The sequence below is a fragment of the Frankliniella occidentalis genome, unplaced genomic scaffold (assembly GCF_000697945.3).
Source record: "Frankliniella occidentalis isolate FOCC.00 unplaced genomic scaffold, Focc_3.1 Scaffold40, whole genome shotgun sequence".
Classification (NCBI taxonomy): Eukaryota; Metazoa; Arthropoda; class Insecta; order Thysanoptera; family Thripidae; genus Frankliniella; species Frankliniella occidentalis.
Genome location: NW_026267170.1, coordinates 1,662,530 through 1,675,487, shown reverse-complemented (window position 1 = coordinate 1,675,487; position 12,958 = coordinate 1,662,530). Strand labels below are relative to the sequence as shown.

At 42.7% G+C, this 12,958-nt stretch overlaps 1 protein-coding gene across 1 annotated transcript in view; it reads right to left on the bottom strand.

Moving 5' to 3' along the window:
* Window positions 1–4,575: 4,575 nt before the first annotated feature.
* LOC113215129 (ras-specific guanine nucleotide-releasing factor 2-like) overlaps window positions 4,576–12,958 on the bottom strand; it is a 141,328-nt gene continuing 132,945 nt past the window's right edge. The window contains exons 23-28 of the mRNA XM_052266547.1: window positions 12,174–12,353; window positions 11,983–12,080; window positions 11,814–11,898; window positions 10,906–11,103; window positions 9,813–10,010; window positions 4,576–9,733 (exon numbers count right to left, since the gene is read on the bottom strand). Of these exons, the coding sequence (XP_052122507.1) occupies window positions 9,485–9,733; window positions 9,813–10,010; window positions 10,906–11,103; window positions 11,814–11,898; window positions 11,983–12,080; window positions 12,174–12,353 (1,008 nt within the window). The 3' untranslated portion in view covers window positions 4,576–9,484. The remainder of the gene's footprint in view (window positions 9,734–9,812; window positions 10,011–10,905; window positions 11,104–11,813; window positions 11,899–11,982; window positions 12,081–12,173; window positions 12,354–12,958) is intronic.

Genomic DNA, 12,958 nt, shown 5'->3' with positions numbered 1-12,958 from the left:
AACTAACTGTTCTTTAATTTAACTTCCGTTAGGATCACACCAATTGAGATCTCGATAACGATAAGGTGCCCGGTGTGGCCGCTCTCATCTCACTTCGCTATCTTGACTGACCTTCTTAACACAAACAGTACGGACTGAAAAGTTTTCTGGAACCTGATTTCTGGTCCTTTTGAGGGGAAAGGTATGACTTAATGATTGGACTTAGAAAAGCTAATTTTCTTGAGGGAGAAAAAAATAACACTTTTTTTTCAGAAGAAAGTAGGTAGAGTAGAGGAACTTCTCGGGTTGTACATGACATAATGTCCACCAAAATAATTTTTCTGTCGATTTTTCTGAATAGTGCACCAAGACTGTTTACTGTTTCAAGTAAGATGCTGACAAAAGATCAAAGACCCTTGATCTCCGATATTATTATACTTCGAATAAGAGAAAAGTTTTATTATCTAAAAACAACATCACCATGTCTTAAGTACAAATCTGATTTTGTCTCAACCTGCAAATGGAACAAAAAAACAAAACAATTTTTCTGTGTGTGTACTTTCGCGAATAATACCAGTCTGACGCCTGAAGATGACACATTCAGAACTCTCTCTAAAGCACATGTGAGTTGATAATGCCACAAGTGAGGTGTGAGGCCGGCAATCAGGCGGGCACTGGCGGACTTCGACCCTCCTCGCGCGAGACTCCTACTCGCCGCTGGCTGCCGCTGGCCAGGACACGAGCGATCGGGCTCCCGAGACTTCTTGGAACTTTTATCTCCCCAACTCGAGAGCAATTCTTGGATGTCGATCAACCCGAATTAGTTTGTTGGCCATATGACCATATGCCGTATGGAGAACGCGTCGGACGTCAGCTTCAATCAGCCACGTGCCTCGCAGCTATTCGAGTTCTAGTAAACATGTTCAAGTGTCGACGAATATTTACAAAATATTAGGATGTGCTAACTCAGACAAAATAGGCTACACAAAAGCTAAACGTTTGCAAATTTTGAGTCAGTTAAATTTTTGGGTAAATGCTTGACCCGAAAGAGCTGATGCGTTTTCTATCATACTAAGCCCTTGCGAAAGGTAGCTACACTGATAAAACAAGTGACAAAATTTGCACACCAATGTGTGCAAGTTATGATGTTGCACATTACAAGGTGTTTAACTCAAGTTGCACACTTGCGTGGTGTGCAAATTTTACACGATATATGATCCAGTGTCCTTCCTGTGTTTAGTTCAGAGCAGCGGGGTGGAGGAAGGGGGCTGGGCGGGGAGTCGGCTCGGTTCAACTAGAGTCCTGAAGTGGGACTCTAGGTTCAACTACGGTGGTGTGGCTGACGCACGCGACGCGACGATCGCCACCCATCCGCCTCACTCACGGTCCCCGCCTACGCCTAGCACAATATACATATGAGCTTGTTATTGCTTCCCTCACCGAGAGTTAAAGCCGATGACACACCTTCCTTTAATAGTGTTAAGTTATGTTTAGTCTAAGTGTAAGTTATCTGCTAAAAAGGTCAGTGCATTACAACAGCTGAGAGTACCTTCCCGACCAAAAACATTACCATGAGTGACACTTTAGCTCGTGTCAATGTTAGTTGAATGCCCAGTGGCGCGGTTGACAAACTATATCAACCCCGGGTCACTAAACTTGCCCTGTTTGTCGGGGAACCCCGCTTTGAGGCCGAGCGCCACAGTCAGAAAATCCCCCTTTACTTCACCTCGCGGTGGCGGCTGAAGTGAACCTACTGGACTTGGCAGACGACGTCTCGCGTGACACGGCTTCGCGATATCTCACGAAGCGCTGTTCCGCTATGCGACGTGCACTGTTAAAAAATCTGTACGCAGTAACAGAATCCATACGGATTCTCCACTTTCCTACTAAGGTCATAATCTTTTCGACTGATATTTGATGGACAAAAACTTGCCTTCACGCTTTATTATTTTTATTTTACAGAATGAAATGGCTTTGTACTTGTTCCATTCGAAAATACATAGTATCATTTCCCCTTCAAAATACCTTTAACATGTTCACTTACTTTTATTCCGCTGCCGCTCGATCGCCCGCTCGACCAACGCAGTTGGGGCACGACCGTAGGGGTCACCACTCCTGAAATCATGTGTACACTGTGCCTGAAACCCTCCGAGATCTACCTGCAATAATGAAATCGTGTGTTATCTGCCGTACAATATTAGCCTGAATGACACCGTGCCTATGTCACGTTATAACGAATGTTATATGGTATTCTAAATATAATGTGACACAATTCACATGATATGCAGGGTGACCGCTCTGCCCCGTAGTTTTTTTTTAAATCTAGACTAGCCCGCCCGCAGACGGGGCCGGTAGAGAAGCTTCGAGGTGCGCGGTGCCGCGCAACCCCTCGCTCTTGTCCCTCGGTGGCGCCTGGGGTGATTTCGCGGTTCGCGGGGGTAAACGCGAAGGACCTTGCGGGTTACATTGGTAGACGCGAGGGGTTGCGCGGCGCATCGCAGGGGTTGACGCGAAGGATCATGGGGCTTTGCGTGGTTGCGAAGGGTTGCGGAGATGTGTCAGTTATTTGGTGTCTGTCTACTGCCGGTCGGCATGGAGCGGTTGAAGTGGGAGGGGGCGGAAGAGATAGGTAGCGCAACCGAGCTTCTCGACCGGCCCCGTCTGCGGGCGGGCTACTCTACATTTAAACAAGGTAGACGCACGTTAAAACCGTGTGAAGCTGAGCTAAATGTGCGTCTACCTTGGCCTGCGGCGCGCTTAAATTAAAATGTTTTCGCGATTTTGGTTGGCATGCCAATGCCTGTCCACATCACATCCCACGTCCCCACTGGTAAAACAAGTGTTTAATTTTGCACGTCAATTGACGTTTAAGTTCAAGTGTGCACTTTCTCTACACTTTGTGGTGTCTAACTATGTAATACGTCAATTGGTGTTTAAACTTTCGACACTTCCGAAACGTATATCAGCGCTGCACACCGAATGGTTCCCTATTGACAGCATAGAACTGTGAGTGTCCATGTGTGCAGAATTTAAACGTTTACAAAACGTCGAAAATTTGCACACCACGCAAGTGTGCAACTTGAGTTAAACACCATGTGATGTGCAAAATCACAACTTGCACACGTTTGATGTGCAAATATTGCACATTTGTTTTACCAGTGCCACGCCAGGCACCTCACTTCACGCCGTCTTCCGGGCGGTCTCCCCTTGCGCTTCCTGACAGAGCTGAGCATTTAAAGTTCAAGTTAAACTCAGCAAAAACTACGGGGCAGAGCGGCCACCCTGTAGAATGTGACGTCGCAGCATTTGACTATAACAGTGTTCTTGGTGGGTTTGGGTCGATGTGTGTGGGTGTGGATGGTGCGGGGCGAGGTGCCACAGGCAGAGCCTCTCGAGGTGGTAGCGCCGCTTGGCTGCGGCATGGCGCCATCCGTGTGGCGCCATGCCGCGCCCCCCAAGACGAGCAGTAGCTCAATGGGCAAATATTTAAGGCGTGTTTACATCTCAACTGACTGCGCTTTGCGGGGTCGGATGAGCCGACCTGAACACATCTCTGCCAACGCCGCAAAGGATGAAGTATTTATTGGGAAGGGATAGGGATCGTTGGCTAACCATACTAATGTGACCGATTTTTGTGATTTTTTGAACCCCCTCTATTCCCTCCTCGTGACTTACCGTAGTATTTGACTGGTGACTTAACCCCCCCCCCCCTATTTAAGTCACGTAGTATTTCCAAACTTGCTTTTTAACCGGTTTTTACCTTATTTGAACTCATTCGGTACACTGTTAAAATCCTGCGAGGCAACGCTTTGCAATTCGATGGGTCCTGTTGTCCGATCTACCCGCGACGCTCCACCGTCATCCGATCTCTCCGCGACGCTCTAACAAAGTCTGATCTCCCCGTGGCGCTCTAACGTCGTCCGATCTCCTTTTGACGCGCGCTCTGCAGCGCTGTCTTCATTTAATTACGAGTAGAAAAATATCGGCAGTAGAGAAAAAGTAAAAATTCCCAGGTGTTCCTACAAGATCGGAACACATAGCAATTTGCTCAACGCTCAAGTTGAACACTAAAAAGTGTGCAACACACCTGTTGAACACTTCCAACTATTCAAAACTCGTGTTGCACACATAGCAGTATGCCACACGGTGTTAAACACTTTAAAGTGTGTGTCAGTTGCACACTTTATATATCAGTGAACTCTTCAGTATTTTGAACCTTTTACTGGTACTAAACGTATTTCTCTAGTACCGGAAGTAATACTGGGCAAACGTTTATTATAACACTGGAAAAATGTTGAAAAAGTAACACTTAAGAAATTCTTAAAACTTTGGTAGTTATACTGAAAATATACTTTCTAATAAAAAGTTAAGAGTGCACATTAAAGAAGATGAAAAATCTCGTTACAAGTCCTTCCTTTATGTCTTTACTTAAAATAGAAGTTTGCGGTTTCTTCTGTCGAGTGAGCATAGTCTGTCTGTAAATTATGAAAACTGCTCAAAATTTGCAGAGCTTTTTTTTTCTGTGATTCGTTAGGTCGACGGATTAACGTCATTTGGATTACAGTAACCATCTCCCACGCGACAGGACAAGTAAAATTGCCAGACAAATCGATTTATTTGAAGAAAATTTAATACAAAATTTCTGCAGAAGACTCATTTTGAGTGTGCATGAGGAGAAAATTCTACCTCATATCTACATTACAACTTTCAGAAACGGGATCCCGCAAATATATTTGTACAATTAATACAACATGACACGTTTATTTTACGTGTCCAGCGAATGTCTGTCATAAACCAACAGAATCTTCTGAAAATATACATCTTTTGAAACTGGAACTGCGTAGCTGCGTCGTGATTAACGGAAAGAGGTTGAAACGAAATGGCTACAGGACGTAAAACTCACATTAAACACAAGTGGTAAATACAACAATCATACTTATGGCAGAGATTTACTTGATCATGGAATAATTTTGACATCTTGATTTTGAAGGAATAATGCAGGACCTAAAAGGACCAGCGGCTTCATGAAATTAAAGACCGATATTATTAATAGTTAAAAAATTTAAAGCAGCAGTCTTTAATTACAGATATTTTAAGCGCATTTAGGTGTTTTGCTGGCTCCCGAAAGAACAGAACTTTTTTTTTCTGAAATACGTCTTTTTGGACATTAACTCGCAACTTGAACTTGCCGAGATGGTTTAAGAGATAAGAAACTTGGGAGAAAGCGGTACGACCATTCATAATAAAATAGAACGATAATTCTAAATGAAAAAATCAATATCCATTAGGAATTGGGGGCCCCAAATGGGGTAAATAACAAATATCAATGTTGCACCAAACAACATGACAAACAAACAACCCATTCACATTCAGAGAATGTGCGTGGAACAGGCGCAATTGACAGCGCAATTAATTGTATATAATTGCATTTACCGCAAATGCATGGATAAAAAAAAAAAAACATCACAAAGAATCTTATGCTTGAGTTTTTATACTCTCACGATAAAAATCATTGCGGAAGTTACAAGGAATGTACGCAAAAATTTACCCAAATAACGCCAGGCCTATTTTTATCGACAGCATGTTAACAAAACACGCACACAACTTGTAACAACCACCATACAGCAAGAAGGGAGAAAAGTATAGAAAAATACATTTTAGGCTTTAGATAGAACATTCTTTCCGCTGCATGACGATGCATACGAAAGAGAACAACAGGTTTGAAACTTTTTCTTAGAGTAATCTTCAACAGCGCAAGTCGTTTCAGTCGCCGAGTGCAACAAAGATAAGAACTCAACCAAACATTTTCCGAGATTATGTGTATTATATTTTACGCGGTATTACGCCGTTGTGAAACAAGCTTTTGAAATCAAAATTCTACAATGTCAGCGCATATTTTCCTACTTTTGGGTATTACACCTACGCGTGTACATTGTATTACGCAACACTGGTAAAACAAGTGTGCAATATTTGCACACCAACGTGTGAAAGTTGTGATTTTGCACATTACATGGTGTCTAACTCAAGTTGCACACTTGCGTGGTGTGCAAATTTTCGACGTTTTGTAAACGTTTAAATTCTGCACACTTGGACACACACAGTTCTGCTGTCAATAGGGAACCATACGGTGGGCTGCTGCTATACGTTTCGGAAGTGTCGAAAGTTTAAACATCAATTGACGTATGACTTAGTTAGACACCACAAAGTGTCGAGAAAATGCACACTTGAACTTAAACGTCAATTAACGTGCAAAATTAAACACTTGTTTTACCAGTGAAGTGTAAACCTCCTAGCCTTGCATACATCGATATTTATACGTACCCGAGCCGAGTAGCACGGAACTGTCAATCGGCTATCACACACGTACCGCCCGACAGTCCATCAACAATTTCATATTACAAGCAGGAAACACATAAGTAACGTCACACCTTTCTTTTACCAGTTTGGTGCGGAGCGGGCATTACTTTAGGCGTGGAAGAAAAAGAGAAAAAAAGAAGAGAGTTTTTAAAGCCGCGCCGGGAGGGGGGGGGGTGCCTCCGCCCTTTCTATAGGTCCTTACAAACCCCGCCCATTATAGGCTTACAAAAAAGTGCGGGTATTCACGTTGCCTAAAACGTGGCTCGGTCCGGCCTAATTTTGTTAGATGCTCGTCATTAATGTAACTGTACTTCGAAAATTCAATTGGTTAAGAACTCAATACTTACTCTTCACGTAAAGGTTGCAGTTGGAATTACATTAGAATTTTTTTCTGATTAGCAAAAAGCCGACGACGTCATTTACGAAATTTGATTTTTCTATTATTATTACTAAATCAACATTCAGACTGAGACTTGCGTTGATGATATGCATTTTTAAGAGACTCGCGGTTAAGAATAGGAGACCAAAGGGAATGAATAGAATCAAGATAGATAAACTATAAGGAGATAGAAAATACCAAAAATTAAGTTACGCACAGCCATGGAAGAACTTCGATAAACTAACCTACGTCAGGTAAGGTTTAACAGAAGAAGGTAATACGACGGCTTATGAATTACTGAAAGTTGCCATGAGAACATGTACAAATCAACCTCGGGCAGTCACCTTTGTCAGTTACTAGGGAATGAAAAACGGAAATAAATATCCTAGAACTAGATTGAGTTTCCTTACAACTGCGTCGCATCGACACAAACCCTGTGCAAACCTTTACTATCTTGACAAGACCTTCCCAAAACGAAGGGCAAAGAAAATAAACTATCTTCGAAACTCTTCTCTACGGGATCTCATAGTTGAACCCTGTACAGCAAGAGACAACAACAAGAAGTAAAAAAATGATCATAAAGTACAGAGGAAGATATTTTGTATGGGTAGAACATCGCCCGCGATAACTACCGTCAACTAGCTTCACATTCACAGAATCATTTCACGTCCTCTCCCTTTCAGACAGGTATGATTATGATTATCAATGGAGACTCGGCAAAGGGGAGGATGCTGCTTACAATTAGCTATTTCGGAGAGATGGAAAAGAAGAACAGCACGAAGAACACCGCTTTTGGCGCTTGCACGGGTCGCGGCCGAGCACTGCAATCCGTTTTGCAATAATTCCACTGAATTTTGGCTGTAACCGGTGTTTTATGATTACTATGCTAATGGGCGCGAGCAGTTTGAGATAGTCCTCATGACTGTCTCTACCAGTGGGCAACGTGACTCTCCCCCCCTCCTCGCTCTTGCCCCTTTCATATTGCAAAACTGATTTTCGATAGCAATAACAGGGATAAAATCATTGCAAAAAATATGATACTATAACATTTTATCGCAAAACATATTTTAAAATGTCATTGTATTACAATAATTTGTAATACAAATTTATCGCATTATTTCTCTCTATACCTACATCGCAATTCACTTTGCGATAGAAAGAAGGTATCGCGGCACTTAGCACCGGAATCACAAAATATAATTATCACATAGTTTGGTTAATATTTTCGTAAAACCCTCGGGAAAACCAGCTTCAGTGAGTATCCAAAGTATCCAAATCACGCTGCATGGAGTGGGCGGCCCGATCTAGCGCAAAAGCGCTACCATTCATGTTGTTCTTCTTTCACAGCTCTCTGCGATAACTTATGTTACGTATGTTGAGGCGAAAAGTTAGCATCTTTACGAGTACGACCAAAATAAATGTCACATTGACATTACTCTGATGACAAAAGTTGTAATATTTAATGATTGCGGATCGCTACAGACAAAAAAGGTTGACCCACGCCCTAAATCCAACAACAAGAAACGAGTGAGCTATATGTACACAATTTAACTACCTTAAGTAACAATTTTGATCTCCGACAACGAAAGTAACGAGATGCTTATTCATACAAACACACGCCACAAATGAGACAAAATTGTGAGGTGCTACCGAAATAAGTCTCAAGAAAACACCTCTTAAGTTTGGCGGTGATACAACGAGGCGCGAATTTACGCAAATGTGCTGATATCAGCGAATGCTCATGTAACAATAAACACATTTCCTACAAAATCAAACTCATGGGGTATAAAAAATGGATTGTTTATCTGCATTTATAATAAAAACGTAGCCAAGTTCTTTATTTGTGTGCACTGATAAAACAAAGGTAAAATCCAATCTTCAAAAGGCATTAAAGCACTACTGAAAGACAGTTTGTCTTTTCAAAATATTTTCTTCCTATTAATAACAATTGTATATTTGAAGACCCATTTCCATTTACGAAATCTACACAAAAATCATGCGTCGAACAGCAAACATGAGGTGGGATTCTTTTGGAAAATTGTATAAATTGATTGCACTTTATTTTGTAGTTTTTTTTTTTTTAAACTTGAACTTTACTTGTACGCATGGAGGCCCTTTCGACGCAGAATTTTACGAGGAATGGGAAAATATATTCCAAAATTTGAGGCACATACAGAAAATATTTTGAAAACCACCTTCAAATATGCACCCCTTAAACGGATTGAACACCCAGGGAACCGTAAAATAATACACCTTTGTTTTTCCAGTGTGTGTGTGTGCGTACGCGTGTGTTGCCTCATGAAAAGTTTACGTTGCATCTAAAAGGAAGAGTTAGCCACTGAGTCAACAAAAACACGAGTTTTTGATTTTTCCACACAATGGGCGCCATTCGCCCGCCAAGTTCGGCGTGCTTAAATTACAGTAAGCGTCAAAGCTTGCTAAACAAAACATTGACGAAATCCGTACAACAATTTTCCGATTCTGCTACCAAGTGTACAAGCGTCACAATAATAGAGCCTACTATCACTTTGTTTGATCACTATACGATTGTCTCAACTAGGTGTCAGCCAAGAGAGAAACAGCAAACGAAACGGTGTCGTCGTCTTTAAAATAAAACAAATATTTAATTCGTAAATAGGGGACATCCAAATAACAGCGACTGCTGTGGTTCGACATCCGCGAGGCCGCGGTGGAACCAGCGTTCCGGGCTGCGGGGGAAGACCATGGGGAAGCTTAGCGCAGTCGCTCTGTTCGGCTGTTGGGACTGCTTCACCTGTCGCGGTCATGCGATCCAGACGGGAACAACCTGTTGTGGCTGGTAGTGACGCTCACGATGGCTGCCGTGTTCGCCGCACTGAGACGGGACGCGCGCGGCTCGATCTCCAGGGACAAGCGGTACATCTCTTCCTCGTCCAGGACCAGTGCTGTGTCCTGCAGGTAGTTGGTCACCTTAGGCATGTGCTCTATTTTGTAGGGCACTTGCTGGAAATTGCGCACCTCCCGGATTACGTGGGCGATCTGTTTCAATAACACAGGTACGAGCGATTAGTTTCTTTTCTCTTAAAGCGTTTTGCTATCATCCATAGTATATTCTCACCATTCTCATTTTAGAGAAATTGAGGAGTTTGTCGTGAGAGAAATTGGGCGTGCTTTCTTCAATGAAGGACAGATCGGTGAGGTACATGCCCAGGTAGGGGATGCAGGGCGGGTCACATCGGTGCAGCGCCTCGCGGAGATTCCGGAACCGGCCGTCCGAGGACACGATCCCGTGCAGCTTGTCAATTGTCTGCTTTGTCTGAAACCAGCAAATGTGAGTGAGACATATTTCACTTCTCGGTTAGTGAGATGACGGCGTAGAAGTATTCCATATCTACTCGGCCGTTGGTACAATTGTAAGGTTGCGTCACTTCTACAACGAATTAGCACGCATCGATTTTCGGGACAGAAATGTCGACGTGTGCCTGCAACAGGCTCCTGTCTGTTTCCGCTGCTCCCTAGAACATCCTATCTGTTATTGGTCCCCCGTAGACTTTTTTTGAGCTTAGTTAAATGCTATGACTTCGAAGCGGGAGTGCAATTAGAAGGGACATTGTTTAACTCGGGTGTGCATAACATTTTATTCCTTGAACTTTCATGTGCATCTGGTGTAAATTTGGTTATAATTGGTCCACTCGTTTTGGAGATACTAGCGAAATTAATCAGGAGTGCACATAGTCTGAAAACAGGGCAGCACAGGGGCACCAAAAACACATAGGATATTGTAGGTAGCAGCGGAAACAGATAGGAGCCCGTTGCATGCATAGGTCGATGTGTTTTCTTTGCACTGAGAAAAATATTTCTGTCCGGGCACTAAACGTATGCTCCCGACTTTAGTCCCAGCTCAAAATGAGATAGTGACCTGCCATTGAGTTTTAGTGGTGTGCTCTAAATTTTCTTTGCATGGGATGCTACGTTTAGCTCTCTGAACGAAAAAACGTCGATCTGGGGACTAAACGTATAGTGCTGAGACAGATTTATTTTTCTCAGTGTGGCACTTTGTTCTATGGAACTATAGCACACTTCCATGTGTGTGCTTGCAACTACACACATGTGTGTGCCTACTAAGTACAATATTGGTTTTGCAGTGCAGACTTTTCACATTGCAGCCCCATACCGTCATACCGTGGAGCATACACCAATGTTGAACGTACCGTCTTAGACACTTTTTCCCAGGTCTTCTTGAGCCGAAAGACGACGTTATTGTTAAATGCAGCGCATATCTGCAAGACACCGTTAAAGTTGTGGAGGCAGCGTGCGATGTCCGCCACGGCGGCCCACTTTTCGATGACGGCCACGCGCGCCGTGATGTTGGGCCGACGGATGATCTCACTCACTACGAGCGCGGACATCTGAACAGCAAGGGTTGTGACAGTCAATGTAAACGGCGTGCGACTTGAATCCCATAATTTGCCATTCCTTTCTGTGCCCAGAAAATCTTTGTCCGGACACAAAGTATAGTTGCGTTTAATCAAGAAATTTTTCCTTTATAAACAACAAGGAAACTTTTTCATCAACCAGCTGACAAGTGACACAAGTGACGTTCAACCTATGACAAAATTTACGTTAAATCAACTTTTTAACTTGAAAACAATGAGAATGCCTTAAGACAAGGAGAAAAGTTACCTTGTATTTTTTTTCAACAAAATTTCCTTGATTAAATGCGTACATTTTCTTGCTTTGAGTGTAAAATTTTGCCCTTCTCTTAGAGGCTACCAATTTTCAGCCCCCTGCCAGCTTGCCAGGATTGTTTTTTTTTTCAAAAGAATCCCAAATAACTTTTGCTTTTAAATTAGCCAAAACATGGCCTTTGTTTGAAAAGGGAACACATTTTGGAGAGAGAAGACTAATACAAAGTGCAGTACCTCAAAGAATGCCATAAATTGGCATTTATCAAGAAATTATATGAAAAAGAAATGGAGCGAGGTGACATCACGATTTAGGTCAAATATCTCTACAGTTACATTTGTTACCAAATCTATTTCAACAGCCGATTTTTTCGGATTTTCTAAATTTCCTGTTGTGCATTTTTGTAAGTTTGTTTTTTGTGTCTTTTATTGACCTGGTTAAAACGCTTCGTCATGGCCTCGATGCGTGGCGCCTTCACGTTTTTGTCTTCTTTGATCCAAGCTTGACCAAGGAACTCTCTGCAAAAAAGAGAAAAATGCAGATTGTATCGCACTAAAACCAAGGCGACTAACACCTAAAATGTCATTTGTCAAATTACGCACTCGCTGCAAATCGACACGAAAATTTGATGGTCTAAGTACGTCATCTGCTCAGCAATCTCGAGTGCCGAAAGGGTCTCGATGTTTTCTTTGCTCGGTGACTGTGTGGACAGTGCATACAACATTCAGGAGTTAAAATATATGGCCATAAAGTGTTAGAAGGAGCAGTGCATTCATTGCAACGAGTTACTCACGGTCGGTGGGGCCAAAAGGACGTTGAGGTCCACCTTGGAATTTTCTGGCTCCTCCTTCGTGATGAGCCGAAGCAGCTGGCCTGCGGCCTTGTACTCGGCGGGGAGGAGGCTCGGACTGCACTGGATGTCTTCTAGAAACTGAATCGTCAGGCTCTTCAGCTTCTGGTCTTGGTCAAAGTCCTGCCGGAGAGAAAAGTGTGTCATTGGCAGTACAATGAGGAAAATGTAAAAGCAGAGAGATACATCACAAAACAGGTTATTAAAAAGTAAGTTGAAAGAGGGAGAGGCAGCACTCGCGGACCGTTATTGACTTAATTTGAAGTAGGGGACGAACTTCTTTGTGCAGCAGTAGTTACTCAGAAATTTTGTGAGTAATGTTGATAATTTTGTTGGTACCGAGGGGGCAAATAACTTTGGGAATCAAGTGTACACACCGCACCGGCCCGGGAATCACCGGAAATGAATGAGAATCACGACGGGAATCAATGATGGGAATCAACGGGAATCATGGATTCCGTGAATCATGTGTTCACCACAGTGTGTTGAGAAAATGCGCACTTGAAATTAGCCTGAACATTAATTGACGTGCAACATTAAACAATTGTTTTACCAGTGTAAGAACAAGTTTTTTTTTGTTCGTGGACTTAAAATGACCTATAGTGAGTAACTTTCAAAATAATTCATAATACCCACAAAATTTGTGAGTATTACTGGCTGCACAAAAAGTTCGTCTTTCTATACAAATTGTCACCAACGGGCTGGGATTGGGGGAGAGGAAAGAAAAG